The following is a 20,500-nucleotide window of genomic DNA, read 5'->3' as shown; positions in this document are numbered from 1 at the left end:
TAATATAGCTATTAATACAGAAAATTATAAATTTAATTATAAACTACAAAAAAATCTAAAAAAGGGGGGAAAAAAGTTAAATTTGAATACTTTATTTACATTACATAGTTAATTTTTCTGAAGACACATTCCTTTTAAGGACTTAGACACTTAAAGTGTAACTGTCATATTTTTTTTTTTTTTTTTACAGAAATCAGTAGTATAAGCGATTTTAAGAAACTCTATAATAGGTTTTATTAGGCAAAAAAATCCTCTTTCTGTACTCAAGAAGCAATCTCCCAGCCTCCCCCCCTGACTTCTTATCTGTGCAATTTCAGGCAAATCTGTCTTCATTACAGAGAAGCCAGTGAAGACGGGCTCTGCTCTCTCCATTTTCTCCTATGGAGGGGGGAGGGGCCGAGGGAGATAATGAGCAGGAAGAAGAGACATGAAGGTCAGCTGTTTGTAGACTGTCTGGTCAGTGCTTATCTAGGAACTTGCTGAGAGAAGATTGCTGGGTGTTGTGCTGTGCAGGACTGCTCCGTGCTCACTCACTCCCCTCTCCATAGACATGTAATGGACACAGAAATCCTGCTTCTTCTGAAGTGAGGGGGGAAGCTAGGAAAACTGCTTTTCCAGTAAAGAAGTAAACTCTTTCAGTAAATAAAACCTATTACAGAGTTTCTTAAAATCGCTTGTACTATAGATATTTGTTTTCAGAAAAATGACCCTGAAATGACAGCTACGCTTTAATATCCAGGGTTAGTAAATGCACAGATCATTTTTCAGAAACAGCGCCACTCTTGCCCTCAGTTTGGGTGTGGCATTGCTGTTTAGAATGGAGCTGAGGAAAGCAGCCATGTTTTTCTAATCGTGGATAACTCCCTCAAAGGATACCTGAAGGGATACCTGAAACTGTCTGTCAGTATGAAGCATTGACAGTCGCCCTTATTGCATTGCTGTATGATTCATGAATGTTGGATATAACACTGGCTAGTCACAGGGACGATGCCAGCCATCTTGGCCTCACACCTGCCTGGTTGTTTGCTGGCTCTCTCGCTATACAGATAGAGACCGGGATGAGGCGAAGCTGTCTGGCACCGTTCCTGTGATTTCTGTTTGCCTGGTTTTATGCTGCCCAAACCACAGGCAGCATACAACACTATCACAGGTTTCCCTCTGGCAAAAATCTTTTTCTTTCAAATCAACTGGTTTCAGAAAGTTATACAGATTTGTAATTTACTTTTAAAAATTACTTTTGTAATTTACTATTTAAAAATCGCCAGTCTTCCAGTACTTATCAGCTGCCGAATGTCCTGCAGGAAGTGGTGTATTCTCTCCAGTGTGACACAGTGCTCTCTGCTGCCACCTCTGTCCATGTCAGGAACTGTCCAGAGCAGCAGCAAATCCCTATAGAAAACCTCTGCTGCTCTGGACGGTTCCTGACATGGACAGAGGTGGCAGCAGAGAGCACTGTGTACACCACTTCATGCAGGACATACAGCAGCTGATAAGTACTGGAAGACTGGAGATTTTTAAATAGAAGTGAACAACAAATCTATAGAACTTTATAAAACCAGTTGATTTGAAAGAAAAAAAATTCACTGGACTAAGGATTTTTTTTTCCGCCTCCCTGCATACCATCTAGGAGAACAAGTCCATACACCTGGCAGCAGCGCTCTCCGCTTACACGCCCAAACCTGTATACAAGACTCCACAGCTATATCCAAGACACCAACCACTCAGACCTCCATTCTCATAGTGTTAGATGCGTGTAAGGTGAATGCCCATATGTGCGAGGTGCAAGCTTACCGTACGCAACTCCCCCATGTACAGGGAGTATACACAGTCCTATCTCCCCCATGTACAGTGAGTATACACAGTCCTATCTCCCCCATGTACAGGGAGTATACACAGTCCTATCTCCCCCATGTACAGGGAATATACACAGTCCTATCTCCCCCATGTACAGGGAGTATACACAGTCCTATCTCCCCCATGTACAGGGAATATACACAGTCCTATCTCCCCCATGTACAGGGAATATACACAGTCCTATCTCCCCCATGTACAGGGAGTATACACAGTCCTATCTCCCCCATGTACAGGGAGTATACACAGTCCTATCTCCCCCATGTACAGGGAGTATACACAGTCCTATCTCCCCCATGTACAGGGAGTATACACAGTCCTATCTCCCCCATGTACAGGGAATATACATAGTCCTATCTCCCCCATGTACAGGGAATATACATGGTCTCCCCCCCCCCCCCCCCCCATGTACAGGGAATATGCATAGTCCTGGCTCCCCCGTGTACAGGGAATATACATAGTCCTATGTCCCCCATGTACAGGGAATATACACAGTCCCGCCTCCCCACCCCCATGTACAGGGAATATGCATAGTCCTATCTGCCCCGTGTACAGGGAATATACATAGTCCTGGCTCCCCCGTGTACAGGGAATATACATAGTCCTATCTCCCCCATGTACAGGGAATATACATAGTCCTATCTCCCCCATGTACAGGGAATATACATAGTCCCGCCCCCCCCCCCCCCCCCATGGCGACGTTTTACCTTCCATGTGATGACGCTCGCCCGAACGCGAGATAAAAAGGAGTATATACCTCTCATACAGCATCGGGACTTTATACAGCATCGGGACTTTATTGAGCACAAATTGGGTGAATACACCTTTGAATTGGTATCTTCTTACAAGTTGGATAACATGTGACGCATATCACTGTGTGTGTTTTCTTATTGGACGGGCCGTTCTGTTTGGCCTTTCAGGAATGGAAAACCTTTGCCCTCCAGCTTTGCAGAGCTACACTTCCCATCATACTTGGTTAGCTGAAGCGCGGTGGTATCTGTAATATAGCTGGAGGGTGAGGGTTCCCATCCCTGTCTAGGATTATGCATCCGCATCTGTTTAGAGGGTGACAGACTTATAGCTGGAGGGGATGCAAAATCAAGGTGTGATCATAGCCTTAGATGAAGGGACTATGCTCCACATTTATCCAAGTGACTTTGGCTGGCTGATACATGTAGTGCATCTTACACGGTCTCATATAAAGGCTCCGGCTGCACAGACACAGACACAAGGCTCAGTAACTGAGCGACGCTCACCGAATACTAGTCGCTCTAAATTGGAGAGAAACAACTGTATTAAATGTTCTGTGCTCCAGGACTAACTTTGCTCTTTGTTTGGTTTCAGGTTCGGACAGAAGGCGTCTGGATTTGGTGACTTCAGGAGGAAACCATTGTAAGTAATGTGACTGTGATGCACCTGTATCGGCTTTGTTTGCACTTAATTCACCTGTTGTTTTTTTGTCTTTATTTAGCATGGTTAGGCCGGGTTCACACTTCGTTTGTGTGCATCTGGTTAGTCGTTTTTTTCAGTTGACTGAAAAGTCAATGAAAAAACGGATCAAACCAGACACAAGTACATTTGTTTTAACATCAGTTTAAAAAAAAAAAATAAATGAAAAAAGCGTGGTGTGAACCCAGCTGTATGTTATTTCAGATGCCTTCAGTATGCTGCAAGAGAAGAGATGAAGAGGAGGTGTATATGAGTCTAGGGCTGTGTACAGGACAACTGTATACTGGGGGGGGGGGGGGTGTAAATATAAAACCTGTAGACCTTTGGCATTTTCTCCACTTTAATAAGTAATGGGATATTGTGTGCTGTAAATGGGTTCTTCAAAGGGTTATCCAGTATTACAAAAATGTGTCCCCTTTCTTCTAGAATCGGCTTCACCCGTTTCCTCAGTCTGGCTGTTGTTTTGCAGCTCATTTATATTAAATCAGCATTTAAAGGAGAACTCCGGGCACTGCCTGTGGAGGGTTTGGGTGAAAACTATAACATCTGCAGCTCCAGCGCTGGCGCCCGCAGTCCACTGCCTGCTTCCTGGTCTTAGGACGTGGCAGTCCCGCTCAGCCATTCATCCCCTGTAGCATTTGTCCTACCAGTTACGGCCCCTGGGGTTTTGGCTACCACCCCTCCGAGCACCGATACGACCAGCCTCCTACATTGATAATCATTAGAGGGGGACCATAGCCCAGCCCTCAATGCGTCAATACCTCCCCTGATGATTACTAATGAGGGGCAGATTACCAGGGGGGTGGTGGACGAAAGGAGGCGTGTGTGTGTTGGGGGGTGTATGTGGGGGTGCCGGCCCACCCCTTCTAATGATCAATGGAGGGAGCTGTCTCAGATCAGTGCTGGGAGGGACGGCAGCTGTGTCCTCCTAACTGCTCCTAGTGGGTTACCGAGCACAACTAACAGCACGGGAACGGCGCAGAGGATAAAGGTAAGAGACATACCATCCTCCTCAGCGCCTCGTGCCCACTAGGGAGCTAGCTGCAGGTTAGATTTGTTTAACCTGCTGATAATTCTCCTTTAATACCTTCTCTTCCCCTATAAAGAATCATTGACTCTTCATCATCTGTTTATGAGTGGGCAGTGTAGGTCACCATTGAATCTTCTATCTAGGGAGGAACTCTGTTCCTAGCACTCTGAATACTCTGGTTCTACAATGAATATAGCTGGTCCAGGGCTGTGGATACTTCTGAGGCCTCTATATTTCCACATCTCTTACTGACCAGATGCAAATGATTCTTCCCTGACATAGACTTTGGAGTCACATATATCTATTCTATCCGTAATCCGTAACCATACACATACACACAGCGTTCAACCTAGTATATGCAGTGTGCACTACATGGCAGTATTCCGCTGTGGCTCCCTGGATGGTGCAGCGTGTTTTGCTGTTAGCACATGCTGGGAGTTGTTGTTTTACAGCACCCAGTAAGCCATAGGTTGGAGATCACTGCATTATTCCTTGAAGCAACCCTCTAGCTAAACCAGTGTTCATTAAAGAGGAACCGTCAACAGGTTGTCAACCTACTGATAGCCCTCCATAGTGCCAGGGATGCTGAGGAGGAAAGTAGGTCTCTTACCTTCCACCTTGACGCTGGGCCTGCACTGTTAGTCGGGGTAAACTCCTTCGGAGCACTGCTGCGTCATCCAGACCCCCCTCTAATGATGATCAATGGAGGGGGCTGGCCGGATGATGTGGCAGAGTTCCTAAAGGTCATCTGGAGCGGAGTTTATGCCGCCGTCGCCGAGGAGGAAGGTAAGAGAGACATCCCTTCCTCCTCTGTGTCCCCTGTGCAATACAGACATCTCAGCGGGTTAGATCTCCCCTAAGAAAAGGAAGACAATACTGTGACCCTGATCACTTGCTTTGACTCCCATACACACGTTCCTTCAGTGCACTTGGCTCTGCAGTAAATCCACTTTGGTTAGTAGTGTTTGGCCATGTTTTCTCTTCACATGGAAGTACATTTTTTTCTTTTTAAATCCGTTCTAGTGGACAGGTTGAAACTGAAGAGGGCAGCCTCCTATATTCCTTGCTGCATGCCATTGTTATTGAACGAACACCTCAGGCTTTTCAGTATTACATTGCTGCCTGACCACCCCCGTCCCCCAGCATCATGGTGGATTTCCACCTCCACATTCTTACCTTTTAGCTGCATACATGTCAGTATTTGCCTGGGTGGGCGGTGGTTGCACATGGACATATGAGCTGCTAGCTGGTCCAGGCATGTATGTGGTGGTCAGCCAGGCCAGTGTTTGGCTGCCTTAAAGGAGTTTTCTAGGATTTGACTTTTGATAGTTTGTCCTTCCTATTTGTCCTAGAATATATGAAAAAATTACAGAACAATTAGACGTCATTGATACCCCAAATTGTACCAGTGGGAGAAAAGCAAATATCTTGCATGGGTCCATAGATAATGCACCCGTATCAGTATATTGTCACCCCTTTAAGTTTCATTCCCATCTTTATCATAGGGGATCCCCTGAGAAATGCTCCCACTCATGGGGAACCCCCACTCTGATCTGTTAAAAGGGGGAGCCTTTGCTGAGGGCAATGTAATATAGGGGCAGGCATGCTGTTAGCAGAGGTCTGCCCAGTGGCACTTAGCCATGTGCCACTAGATGGGTGTCTGCCATTGCATGACTGGAATAGTTTGTCTGCAACTTAATTTCACGTCACTTATTTGCAGTTCTGAAAAAAAAGCCCAGTGGCAGAGACGTCTGCAGTATATTTGCATTGAGGTCATTGGTAGCATAGAATGACACGTGAGCCACCACCACATAATTCATCAAAGAGGGATTGTTTTCGGAGAGTCAGGTGGTTGTTGCACCGCCTCACTAACATTGGCCGCGACACAATGACCTTTATGTTGTGTAACTATTCCCAACCTTTCGGCTCTCAGAAGGTGAGCAAGAACATATAATGTAGGAGTCTTGGCCGAAGGGGTAAAACTTAGAGAAGTGAACGTTAGATTGCAGACCCTGTAAGCTACGAGGACGCGGGGTGAATGATGACCCTTTATATGATGGCTCTATATGAACAGCAGGAGAGCAGCCACTGTATGTACAGATACGGGTGGTGTTCTGTTCGTTGTCCACTTGATGGCAGTGTAGACCACAATGTATCCCTGACGACGAGTGTCACGTCTGTAAGATAGTCAGGTTTATTAAAGCTTTGTTCACATCTGCATTGTGGCCTCCATTTACTATGACAGAACGTATAACACTGTGCCGTACCCTTTACAAAACAAGTGACACTATTGGTTTATAACATGGTCTGTCCGCTCTTGTCTCCATTTTGGCTGCAGGTTTTGCAACTCTGTTCCATTGAAGTGAATGGAGCTTAACTGCAAACCGCACCTGACCTGGAGACAGGAGTGCACTTATGTTACTGATCAGCTGGTGCTGCCGTGCCGAGGCCTTCCCGGTCTTCTTACTGGCATCCTGCCAAAGATATAGGTGAGGTCATAGGTCACTGCGGTGATCACCAGGTGCCGCACATGCATTACAACATCGCCAAGCTGCAGTGCTAGGAAGGTCAGTGGGCACTGCGCCTTGTGAACAATGAAGCAGCCGAAGTGAGCATTGCCAGGCCACAGCGGGTAGGCCTCCTCCCTCCACCCATCTTCCCTGCATTGCTGACTGATTTACAGGGCCCATTGTTAAAAGCCGAGCCCTCTACATCAATCATACACGTCAGACCAAGGTTAGGGACATGTGTTTCTGAGCTTCTTTAAAGGGAAACTGGTGAAAAATAAATAAATTTTATATATATATATATATATATATATATATATATATATATATATATATATATATATATATATGTGTGTGTGTGTGTGTATATATGTGTGTGTGTGTATATATATATATATATATATATATATATATATATATATATATAATATTTATTTATTTATTTATTTTTTCAAATCAACAGTTACCAGAAAGTTATATAGATTTGTAAATTACCTCTATTTAAAAAGCTCCAGTCTTCCAGTACTTATCAGCTGCAGTATGTCCTGCAGGAAGCGGTGTATTCTCTCCAGTCTGACACAGTGCTCTCTGCTGCCACCTCTGTCCATGCTGCCACCTCTGTCCATGTCAGGAACTGTCCAGAGCAGGAGAGGTTTTCTATGGGGTTTTGCTGCTGCTCTGGACAGTTTCTGACATGGACAGAGGTGGCAGCAGAGAGCACTGTGTCACACTGGAGAGAATATACCACTTCCTACAGGACATCCAGCAGCTGATAAGTACGGGAAGACTTCTGAGCATAATATAGAGCTGCCAGATTTCCCGTGGCCATACATTTCAGATACATTTCCCTACCCCCTCCCTCATATGTATGTATTCTGAATGGGTAAATGGAAGGCCACAGCCAGGCACCGACAGGGGAGACTTGGTGGGTTTGTCCGACATGTCTATGAACCGCTTAAGGGTAGGCCATCAATATTGGAACACCAGAAAACCCCTTCAAGTGGCTGACTGACAATCCTGCTAATTTCAGGCTATGTGGCCCATAGTACAGGGTGCACGGGCGCTGTAAAGGGTAACTATATATAGAAGTCTTTGGAGTTCTGACCTTTATACAGATGTGGGATTTGGTAATTACAGCGTTCCTAACAAATGTCTCTGCCACGCCGCTAAATGTAACTTTAGAATTGAGTAGTAATAAGCAAAAACTTGTTAGCAGCTTTAATGAGTGTTGTATCACAGCTAGAGGAAAGCGCTGGTTATCCGCAGCTTCACAGACCCATTCCTCTGGTAAGATGTGATAAAAAAAAAAACCATGCTAATGATTCAGATCCGGGGTAAATGTTCGCTTCTCTGAACTTCTAGGCCTGGAAGAATCGGCTTAAAAAAAATAAATAAAAAAAAAAAGTCAAATTTTATTACTTTGCATCTGGCGTGTTAGATGTAAGAATAAAGGGAGACGTGATGTGACCGCCAGTGCCGGAGATCTGAGGGGGATTGTTATATCTAGCTTGCCTAATAAATATAACCAGGACAAGGCTGATCTGTGGTCATAAGAGCAAAGCAGCAGAAAGGACACCATTGTCATTGCCGGACCCCATTGGCTGTAATTAGGTCCATTAGGTGCACTAGGGGCTCCAGACTTTGTAAAGGGGCAGTACACAAATTTTTTATTTTTTTTTTAAAACAACTGGTCTCAGCAAGTGCCAGAGATTTGTAATTTATATCTATGTAAAAATCTCCAGTCTTCCAGTACTTATCAGCTGCTGAATGTCCTGCAGGAAGTGGTGTATTCTCTCCAGTCTGACACAGTTCTCTCTGCTGCCACCTCTGTCCATGTCAGGAACTGTCCAGAGCAGCCAGCAGCAAATCCCCATAGAAAACCTCTCCTGGGGTGGCATTAGCTTACCAGACCCCGGGACTTATGCAAGGGCAAATTTACTCTCCAGAATAATACTGCATCCGCGTTCCTTCACATAAAACCTGGATCTCTATAGAGGAAGAGCTGGCAATAAAGCCTCTGCGCTCATTACTTTTTTCCTCTCCCAAAATAGCACAAAGATCAAAGTATATAACCCCCTTTATCACCTCTACACTCAGGGCTTGGGACTGGTAAAACAAGAAGCACTCTGAAAACACTTACCCTTCCTCCTTGATGCAAATTAATGACATTATTAGCATAGCCCATAAGTCTTTGCAAAACAGTACCCCTATACATATCCATAAGGGTCCATTTACATAGAAAGATTATCTGCCAAACATTTAAAGCCAAAGCCAGGAATGGATTTGAAAAGAGGAGAAATCTCAGGCTTTCCTTTATGATCTAATCTCTGTTTATAGTCTGTTTCTGGCTTTGGCTTCAAATCTTTGGCAGATCATCTGTCAGATAATCTTTCTGTGTAAATGGACCCTAAGGCTATGAGGAGTTATCCTCTTCTCTCAAAATTTCTTCCTCCCATACTATCCTATTATCATATATCCGCTCACATTTACTAAATATCTGCAAACCCCCTAAATTCCACAAGCCCCCTACTTGGTTCGAGGAAATGTTGACACAAGTCAACTATCCAACCAAAACCATTTCACTTCTTTACAAAAAATTGATTCTTCCTCATCCTACGACTGCTCCCCCATTCATAAAGCTTTGGGAGAATGATCTGAATAAAACCTTCACTAAAGACGAAATTCAGTCAGTATTCCTAGCACCCTACAAGTCCTCCAGATGCGTAAAAACGCAAGAAAACGGATATAAAATTATATCCAGATGGTATATTACACCAGAAGTGTCTGCCCATTATAACTCTCAAAAAGATACAACTTGCTGGCGCTGCAAATCAGCCCACGGCTCCTTCTTCCACATGTGGTGGACTTGTCCCGTTGTTGACACGGAGAAATCGCTGATTCTTCTTCTCGCGCCCATTATGGTAATGAGCCGAGATGAGTCCAACGTCCATAGGAAACGACGGACGAGTCCAACTTATTCATGAGGTCCGCTTCTCGTCGCCGCCCATCCACGCCTCCTGGAACTTGATTGACGTCTTCTGACGAATTCCCGCGCAGGCACCTTTGCGATGGTCTCGTCACCTCGCCTGCGCGGTAAACAGGATACGTGCTCAAGACAATTGGCGCACGTGCAGTAAACAGTGAATTGTGAACTGCACATGCGCCGAAAACGACCGTCACGGCGCCTGCGCGGGATTCGGCGAGAAGAAAGAAGACGAGGAGGAAGAAGACCCGGGGTCAATCAAGTGTCTGAGGCTGGGAGAAGGCTGGACTTCGGGCCCGGCGGCGCTCATTACCATAATGGGCGCGAGAAGAAGAATCTGAGATTTCTCCGTGTCAACAACTGGATCCGGGACGGGACTGGGAGCGATGTGGTAAGTATATTGACCTTTATGTCACTGTATGTCAGTTTCTGCCGGGGCCACGGGGTGAATGGTTCCCTTTAAATACCAGCCCACCCTTCCCTGATCCTGTACCTGTGCCTATACCTGCTGTACCATATTATTAAGAGCTGTGGGGTTCCCCAATCACTTAAAGGGAACCATTCACCCCGTGGCCCCCGTTAGAAACAGACATACAGTAACATAAAGGTCAATATACTTACCACATCGCTCCCGGTCCCGTCCCGGATCCCGTTGTTGACACGGAGAAATCGCCGATTCTTCTTCTCGCGCCCATTATGGTAATGAGCGCCGCCGGCCCGAAGTCCAGCCTTCTCCCCGCCTCCGACACTTGATTGACGCCGGATCTTCTTCCTCCTCGTCTTCTATCTTCTCGCCGGATCCCGCGCAGGCGCCGTGACAGTCGTTTTCGGCGCATGCGCAGTTCACAATTGAAGCCGCTCCGCAGCTTCACTGTTTACTGCGCGTGCGCCGATTGGCTCGAACACGTATCCTGTTTACCGCGCAGGCGCAGAAGAGGTGACGAGACCATCGCAACGGCGCCTGCGCGGGAATTCGGCAGAAGACTGAAGACTGAAGACGTCAATCAAGTTCCAGGAGGCGTGGATGGGCGGCGACGAGAAGAGGACCTCATGAATAAGTTGGACTCGTCCGTCGTTTCCTATGGACGTTGGACTCATCTCAGCTCATTACCATAATGGGCGGGAGAAGAAGAATCGGCGATTTCTCCGTGTCAACAACGGGATCCGGGACGGGACCGGGAGCGATGTGGTAAGTATATTGACCTTTATGTTACTGTATGTCTGTTTCTAACGGGGGCCACGGGGTGAATGGTTCCCTTTAAATGACACTATGCCACAGTACCGTTGCCGCTAATGGTACAGAGCTGACAGTATGAGAGCGGATAAATACTGAAATGTCTGTGATAGTTGGACGATAACCCCGGCCCCTTCAAGCACAGATCATTGGGGTTGCCAGACTGAAGAACCCTGCGGATCCGATACTAGTGACCCAATCCTAGTGACTTCTGCAGCCAGGTGCAACAATGGCCTATCCTCAGGGTAGCCCAGCAATTTTCCATTGGATAGGTCTGACCCCTGGCACCCTGACCGATCATCTGCTTGAGGGAGCCTTGGTGCTTTCTTTTATACTGCAGCATCTTCAGTAGTTACTAAGCCCCATGTGATGAGGGACTGGCTGAGCGCCCACAACCCCCTGTAAGTGACCTGATCGGGGTCTTTGCAGGAATTATAGAATAATTATGTTAATATGCAATTATCACCTAATTTTCCTCGGCGGTAACCCCGGGGCTCGGTGTACAGAAGTGTTATAACAAGTGCCGGGAGTTTGCAAAAATACTGATGTAGGAAATCTTGTAAATAAGGATAGCCTGCGGCGTCCGTACGAGCTGTCACTCCACCAGGAGAGAGAGGAAGGGTCACGGTTATCTCTCATATACTATTAATGGCTCTCAGGGAAATTGCCGGGACGTTTAGAATACTTTTTTGTATAAGCAGCGTTGCCCATCTTTTGCTGTTTATCGTGTTTACAGAGGTTTGTGGGTTGGAAAGTAAGCAAATGCTTGTTATATACCAGAGGGCGTAGAGATGTCCGTACTCATTGGATAAATGTATGGGGGTTTATGGACCATCACAGAGCGGACCCTTTGTTCCCTTAAGCCCCTATTACATGAAACGATTATCAGCCATATTCGGCCAATAATAGTCTTGTGTAATAGAACACAACAGTCAGTTGACATGAATGATGACGGCTGATCGTTGTATTCGTTTTGTGTTTCAATATGTTGAAAGACAAACGACTCGTATAGCAGCGATCTGCTGCCATCACTCCGTGGAACAGACCACCGCTATCCTCTATGGGCAGCTCCCCGCGCCAACCACCCCTGGCTCTCACCCGCTAGCTATCGACGTGTGTAGTAGCACCGGCAGCGATCGGGGAATGAGGAGCTGACAGCGCTCGTTTGCTCCTTAATATCTCCCCGTGTTATAGGGGCTTTAGGCCAGGGGTGTCAAATAGTGGTGAGCAAACTTCATGAAAGCTTCCGGGTTTGGCGACCTGTCCTGAAAACTCTGCATTTAACTCCCTGTGTCTAAAGAAGTTGGATGCCGCCCTATAGAGTCCTGGAAAACCTGGATACAGCTATAGGCCATAGGCTGTATCCATGTTTTCCACGAAGTCCACAGACTGCGTCCAACTTCTCCAGGCGCTGGGAGTTAGATGCAGAGCATTCGTAGAAGTCACCAAACCCGGACACTTTCATGAAGTTCGCTCAACACTTCTGTCAAACTTGTGCCCTCCAGCGGTTACAGAACTACAGTTCCCATCATGCCTGGACAGCCAAAGGTTTAGCTCTCCAGTTTTGCAATAGCTGGAGGGCTGCGAGTTTAAGGCGCTTCTAAAAGGTGTCTGTAATGGCTAGTTCTTGCTTCCATATACAACATAATGTCAGGTAGGAAGTATGGAGGCGGCTGACAGCAGCTGATGATCCTGTCTATATAGCTTCTGAGATACCAAGGTCAATAGCTACTGCAGCTTTGAGACAGAGCCCCCCCACACCCAATATCCCCTTATAATTACAAGGAGCAGATAACATGGCACCTGGGGTCCTATGAAAGCCTGTGGGCCCTGTCACCCTTGTATTGAAGTGTTTTGTATCAGCGATGAGCTTGTCCAGGCCGACAAAAAGTATATGAAGAAATGGTTAGTTGTAGAGATGAGTGAAACGGGTTCGGGTTCAAGTCCATCCGAACCCGAACGTTCGGCATTTGATTAGCTGGGGCTGCTGAACTTGGATAAAGCTTTAAGGTTGTCTAGAAAACATGGATACAGCCAATGACTATATCCATGTTTTCCACATAGCCTTAGGGCTTTATCCAACTTCAGCAGCCACCGTTAATCAAATGCCGAAAGTTCGGGTTCGGATGGACTCAAGCATGCTCCAGGTTCGCTCATCCCTAGTTGGTTGTTTTCTTGCCTTGTCTCCTTAGGATAATGAATTGCTATTGATGAAAAGCACCGCTTCTTCTGAAAGGTGTCCAGAATATGGCAATAAGACTAAAGTGTCACTCGTTTTGCAATATCAAATAGCTAACCTAGTTAAATAGCGTTTAGTAACCTTATACCTCTTATATTTGCTGTCTGAGATGTAACTGTGCTGAGAAACCGACTTTTAATGGAGCCCGTGGAGTCAAAGAGGCGGGGCGTGGCAGCTAAGCCTGCACCCTTCCTCCTGATGTTACTCAGTCTTCCCGTTTGACGCACAGCCTGTGTCGGGGATTACACAAGTCTCTCAGTCACGGCATTGCACCACGATACCCAGGAGTAACCCAGCTATGTGACCTCCCAGGTCAGAGGCCACATACAGGCCTTGTGTATAGCAGTTGTGTGGAGTTCTGCACCAGGCCACATACAGGCCTTGTGTATAGCAGTTGTGAGGAGTTCTGCACCAGGCCACATACAGGCCTTGTGTATAGCAGTTGTGTGGAGTTCTGCACCAGGCCACATACAGGCCTTGTGTATAGCAGTTGTGAGGAGTTCTGCACCAGGCCACATACAGGCCTTGTGTATAGCAGTTGTGTGGAGTTCTGCACCAGGCCACATACAGGCCTTGTTTATAGCAGTTGTGAGGAGTTCTGCACCAGGCCACATACAGGCCTTGTGTATAGCAGTCATGAGGAGTTCTGCACCAGGCCACATACAGGCCTTGTGTATAGCAGTCATGAGGAGTTTGTGTTCCCCTCGCCTGCTCCTCTGTATTATATGAGGTCACTGGAGATGAATTCCTGCTCTAAGCCGATATTACTTTTTAAGATTAGGAAACCTAACCCGTCAGACTGTCTGCGCCCGTACGACGGACTGTAATAATCCTCATTCTCGGCTTCTGTGGTAAGTTTGATGAGTGTCTCTCTGGAGTAAACCTTATATTTCTATAACCAGTACCCCCCCCCCCCCCTTGCTGTTCGGGGGGCTCTACTCACTTGTTTTATACGGGAGAAGCGTCTGTTTCTCTCCTCCAACCTCTCACACCACGACAGATGGATGGAGTGAGGACGGTTCTACCTCCGAGGTGGTGGGAGCTGCAGCCACTCATTAACACTGAATTTACCACTTCGTTAGCGACATTGCTTCCTGTTGAGAAACGCTAATCTATCATCTCGGATGGAGCGAGCACGCATGTGTCTACCTCCGCCGACTGAGACCCCCCGAGTCCCCACTTTACAGGCGTCGCGTTTCTTTGTCTAACGTAATAAGTTCTTTGTCCAATGTTCCCTACGAGCAGCCGTTCTGCATTTCAGCCCCGCTGGGTGCCGCCTTAGCACCATTTTGGGGTGCTAAAACAGACTGTAATTTTATTTATATTTTTTTCTGTTGCTGCGGAAACATGAAAGACCGCTGGGCGTCCTGAAATAATCAAGGGGGGGGGGGGGGGTCGGGCATGAGAAATGAATTCCTTTGTGCCTTTAGCACCTTTAATGAGGGTTAGATGGTAAATATCGCCCCGGCCAAGCCGAACAATGCGGAAAGCAGTCAGACATCTGATGGCACAATGTTTCTTTGTATTCTTTATGCCTTGTTAGATTAGTGATGAACTGCACATGTCTTGAGTGCATCTATATACAAGGCCATATTCACACTGAGTTTTTCCGCAGTCATTTTGGCACACAATGGGAATCTACGACGACCCCATTTTCCTGATCAACAGATAACTTTTTGCATGTCAAAAGTTTTTTTTTTGTTGTTTTTTTTTGTTAAATTAAATTTTTTTAAATTTAGTGACAGGTATACTTTAAAGGGGAACTGCTGATATGTCCCTATTGCACAGGAGATGCAGTGAAGGAAGGTGTGTGTCTTACCTACCTCCTCAGCGCCATTCCGGTCCTAACGGTCTTACTGGATCTGGGTTGAAGAGGAAGCTAAAAGACGAACTATAAGAGACACCCCTTCCTCCTTGGGTCTCCTGTGCAATAGGGACATATCAGCAGGTTAGATTCGTCTCACCTGCTGATAGTTCCCCATTTAGCAGTCTTGACCTACAGCTATGTGCTTGTTCACTTAAGGCAGATTTGTGGGTTTTTTCTCCTCTAGGCTCCGTACTGATGTGATAGATCCAGTGCAGTGTGGCGTTTTATGTCTTGAAATGCTAAATTTGGGTTTTGTGACAACATATTTGCAGGTAGGTACAATGATGGATATTGTGGTTTACACACCTGTTCTGGGCCCATTGAGTTCAGAGAAGCGGATATAGTTCACTGAGTGCATACTCCTTTCTGAGCATATATTATAATATTTTTGGAACTCAATTAGTGTGAACATTGCTTTAGGTGTAGTGGGTGAGTAGAATGGGGTTCTTTTGAACAGTCAAAGGCATCTTATGTACAGAGGACACATGCACTGGGAAACTTAAAGTGACTCTGTACCCACAATCTGCCCCCCAAAACCACTTGTACCTTCAGATAGCCGCTTTTAATCCAAGATCTGTCCTGGGGTCTGTTCGGCAGGTGATGCAGTTATTGTCCTAAAAAACAACTTTTAAACTTGCAGCCCTGTGTCAAATTGCTGTGGCCTAGAGTGTGTGTGTATTAGGCTGGCACAACCTCTCCGTCCCTCCTCACCACCCTCTTCACCATAAGGAATGCCCCAGGCGGGATTTTTTTCTATTCTTCACTTGTGTGAACACAGCACATGTGTTAAATCGTTAAGGCACTTGTGCAGTGTTCAGACAGGTGATGAATAGGAGAAATGCTGCCCAGGGGCTTTCCTAATGGCGAAGAGGGTGCGGAGGAGGGGTGATGTGCGGACGTTAACAAGGATCCCCTATACCTGTTAATGTCCGTGCAATTATGGGCGGCTACGGATGTGTGAATGTGGCCTGGGAGATTTGCTTTTATGGAAGAGGTAGATATTTGCCGCCATGACATGTTGTTATAATGCTGTAACAGGTTGTCTGTATATAAGGTCCTGTTAACATCTGTGTCCGCGGTTCCATTAGAATTTGTAAAAAAAAAAAAAAATCCCTGACAGAACAGCTCAGTACATCTTCTGATAAAGATGCCGGAAGTCATACAAACTGTTGTAGTTAATGAAGCCGCCATTAGGCACCATGGGGGAGATTTGTCAACTTGGTGTAAAGTGAAACTGGCTCAGTTGCACCTAGCAACCAATCAGATTCCACCTTTCATTTTCCCAAGAGTCTGTGAGGAATGAAAGGTGGAATCTGATTGGTTGCCAGGGGCAATTGAGACAGTTTCACTTTACACCATGTTTGATAAAACTCCCCCCATGTGTTTGTTGTGTAACGGATCAGAAGCAGTTTTCACATTCATTCCTCCACTCCAATGACTGAACAGCGAGACGCGGATGTGAACGACCCCAAAAGTAATGAGTTACCCTAAGTTCATTTCAGGTGTTTTATCGAATGTAAAAAAAAAAAAAAAATCGCTTAACCGTTCTCTTCTTTTTTTTTTTGTTTCCACAGAAATTGTTTAATGGGAAGAATAACAATATGGAGGAGTCCCAGATAAGTGCTGAAAGTACAGACGCAAATGAACGCCTCAAAGAGGACGACAACTTCGACGCCGCAGAAAATCTAGCGGTAAAGAAAGTACAAGAAAGTCCAACCTCTGTTCAGAAAGTTAGTTCATTGACTGTGCCTGAAGAACTATCAAGAGACAGGTCTGAAAAAGCCTTAAGCAAAGTCCAGGGTTCTTTCTTAACACATGATGGTGCTGCCACTGTCTCCGGTGAAAGTCGCAACTTGCCTAAAGCAGCTGTCAATGGACCCCACCCCTCCAATAAGACTTCCAACCTGAATACAGACAGTATTTCTATAACCACAGACCAACCTGTGGGGTCGCAAACAAATTTGTGTTCATCATTGAAGGTGGTTTATGATCTTCAGCAACCTGCAAAGAACACTTTACAGATGTCAAGTCAGCAAGTTTTATTCTTGCTACCTGATGTAGCACATGCCAAGAAAGAAACTCATTCCATACCTAAACCTCCTACCTCCTCTTCTGTTGGGTGTGAAACATCTAATGGGAATAGTTTCAGATTGGATAGCACTTTAGCTGGGCCCGTCGATGACACATGCAGCGCCAGGAAAATGTTACCGGAGAATGAGGGATACAGTCAGACCCAAGGCGGTGATGGGGATCCTGTAGCGGGAAAAGAAGCCAATCCGAGTACCGAGAGAGACTTGGTAAATAGCGAAAAAGCCGAAGAGACCGAAAAGAATTGTGTTGTTAAGGTAGAGAAAAAGCGCAAACGGAAAATGGACGGAAGTAAGATCACCCGTTGCTATTCCGAAGATGCTTATAATGATGTGAATTATATTTCCAAGAAATCAAAGCTTTTAAATTTAGATATAATGGAACAGGGCGACGAAGAGCAAGTGGTGGCTCCACACAAGTATGAGTTGATGAAGATCAAGTCTGAATCGTCTATTGATGAGTCGGAAGAACATCTTCCAAAAGAAGCCATCGAAGCGATCAACCATTACATGTATAGCCCTGTGTGTGACTATTCCGATGAAACGTCACCCGTTCACGTCGACCCCTTCTTCTCAGTCGATGTTCAGAGTTGCGATTCCCCGTCGCCACCGACGTGCACTAGTGATCAAGAGCCATCGTTCTATCCCTGCACCAAGTGCAATGTGAATTTTAGGGAGAAGAAACACCTTCATAGGCATATGATGTATCACCTGGACGGTAACAATCACTTTCGCCACCTTAACGTTCCTAGACCGTACGCGTGTAGGGAGTGCGGGCGAACATTTAGAGATCGCAATTCGCTTCTAAAACATATGATCATACACCAGGAACGCCGACAGAAACTGATGGAAGAGATCCGCGAACTGAAGGAGCTCCAAGACGAAGGCAGAAGCGCGCGGTTACAGTGTCCGCAGTGCGTGTTCGGAACCAACTGTCCAAAGACTTTTGTTCAGCATGCCAAAACACATGAGAAGGACAAAAGATACTACTGCTGCGAAGAGTGCAACTTTATGGCCGTCACTGAGAACGAACTGGAGTGTCATAGAAGTATTGCTCACGGGGCGGTGGTAAAATGTTCCGTTCTGAACGCCGATCTCCCGCAGAGGAAATATCAGAAAAAAACATTGAAAAACTCCTATTTCCTTTCGTCCAAAAAACCCACCACCTATATTTGTAAGATGTGTCCATTCACCACGTACGCCCGCAACATTTTAAAGAAACACGTGGAGTACGTCCATTCGTCACACCCTACGGACCAGTTTAATGGTCCTGTTGTTGTCAAACAAGAACGTTTCTCAGATAGCGAGATTGTAGACAGCGATGCTGAAGCTAAAGAGTTTGTTAAACAGCCCCATTCTTTTCCAAAGAATTCTGTCTTAAAGCAGGATATGAAAAGACCATATGGCGCACTTGGCCAGAGCAACACTTTTACGAGGCTGTACAGAAAACACAAAATACAGAAAGCTAGGAAAAGCGCTGCCCAGTCCATCGCCTGTGGTCCAACCATGTCTCCAAATAAATCCCTACTGTTCAGTAGCAATGACCAAAAACATAGGTTTTTTCAGATGAAACAAAAACATACAAAGGCAAACCATGGTTACCGATACAGCCCGAAATGGGACAGCTACAAAACCTTAAAGAAAGCAAATGACATCTACCCGCTGAACCTAAAAAAGGAAGACGACGGTTTGGCCAACTCCTTACATCTAGTCACCAAATCTTCCAATCTTCAAGAAGAATGCCTAATCATGGATCCGCACAACCGGCATCCCGGCAGGCTGGTCGGCTTCAAAGATCGGGTAGCTGTCAAAAGGGTGCGCAAATCTGATCTGGAAAGGCAAGTGACGGAAGAAGACATGGACAATTACCCCGACTTCCTCCAGAAGATGACTTACGTCGTACTCAAGAAACTCGACCCGTCTGAAAAAAAGGACGATTATGAATCATGGGAGAACAGCGAGCTCTGTGAGTACGGCACCGAATCGCAGGACGGCGCCTACAATAGTCCACCGAAGAAGGCCGTCTACCCAATGTTCAAGGATAAATCTAAAGACAGCCAACACGGCGAAGAGAACATGCATTTTAATGACGACGACGGTTTTTATTTTGAGTATTATGAAGATATTGAGGAGGAGGATTATTTACACGACATGTCTGGTGCTGATACCGAAAATGCAGATTCTGCATTGCAGAGAAATAGTTCTATATTCCACTGGAGCGACTTAACTCTCGAAAAAAAGTCCTGTCCTTACTGCCCCGCAACTTTTGAAACCGGGGTCGGGTTATCCAATCACGTTCGTGGACATTTGCATAGGGCCGGATTAACGTACGAAGCTCGCCACGTGGTATCTGCAGAACAGATCGCATCAAGTGACAAAATGCAGCACTTCAAGAGGACTGGGACACCAACAAAGCGTGTCCGAAAAGGTGAGCCATTGGAAGGTTGTGTATCATTGACTTCAATGATAACTCTGGTGAAACTGAAACTTTTCCAGCATGCAGGGGGAACATAATAATCGGGCACTAATTATCTCTCCCCGTGCCTCCAGAGTACTGCAACACAGGCTCTGGGACCCCCGCCGGAACTCATTTTTGCCCCCAGTTCCAATCTCTGCAACAGGAAAAAAAACAACCCAGCTGGTGGATTGCCTTCTCAGTCAATCAGTGACTGCAGCAGTGTTCCGTCCCAGTCACTGACTAGCTAAGCGGGCAATCCATAAGCCAGTTCGTGCATTTGCTGAACAAGAACATCTAGGAGCCTGGTGGGAGTCCCAGAGCAGTAAGGCAGCGCTATAAGGATGGGGAAGTAGAGATTGTTTTTTGTGTGCCTTCCTGCCTGCTGGAAAAGTTTCGCTAGACTCCTTTAAAGTGTATCTACATTCACTTACAAATCATTTGGGGATGGATATGCTCCTAAGTTGGCCAGAGATAAGAAGCAGAGTACCAGGGAGCAGAAAAAGTGGAGGACCCCTTTTAAAGGAGTAGTTCAGCAAAAAAAAAAAAAAAAAAAAAAAATCTTTACAGTCAACTGGTTCCAGAAAGTGCTAGAGATGAGTAATTTACTCCTATTAAAAAATCTCTAGCCTTTCAGTACTTATCAGCTGCTGTATGTCATGCAGGAAGTGGTGTATTCTTACCAGCCTGACACAGTGCTCTCTGCTGCCACCTCTGTTCATGTCAGGAACTGTCCAGAGCAGCAGCAAATGCCCATAGAAAACCTCTCTCGCTCTCCACTGGAAAGAATACACCACT

General features: G+C 46.0%; 1 protein-coding gene across 3 annotated transcripts in view; it reads left to right on the top strand.

The window, feature by feature from the left end:
* ZNF644 (zinc finger protein 644) overlaps positions 1 to 20,500 on the top strand; it is a 59,846-nt gene that overhangs the window by 24,743 nt on the left and 14,603 nt on the right. For all 3 annotated transcript variants that reach the window (XM_069967649.1, XM_069967651.1, XM_069967650.1), the window contains exons 2-3: positions 3,196 to 3,243; positions 16,735 to 19,675. In XM_069967649.1, the coding sequence (XP_069823750.1) occupies positions 16,762 to 19,675 (2,914 nt within the window). In that variant the 5' untranslated portion in view covers positions 3,196 to 3,243; positions 16,735 to 16,761. The remainder of the gene's footprint in view (positions 1 to 3,195; positions 3,244 to 16,734; positions 19,676 to 20,500) is intronic.

The sequence above is a fragment of the Dendropsophus ebraccatus genome, chromosome 4, assembly GCF_027789765.1.
Source record: "Dendropsophus ebraccatus isolate aDenEbr1 chromosome 4, aDenEbr1.pat, whole genome shotgun sequence".
Taxonomy (NCBI): domain Eukaryota; kingdom Metazoa; phylum Chordata; class Amphibia; order Anura; family Hylidae; genus Dendropsophus; species Dendropsophus ebraccatus.
The sequence above is the reverse complement of the archived record's forward strand: the minus strand, read 5'-3'. Positions and strand labels throughout refer to the sequence as shown.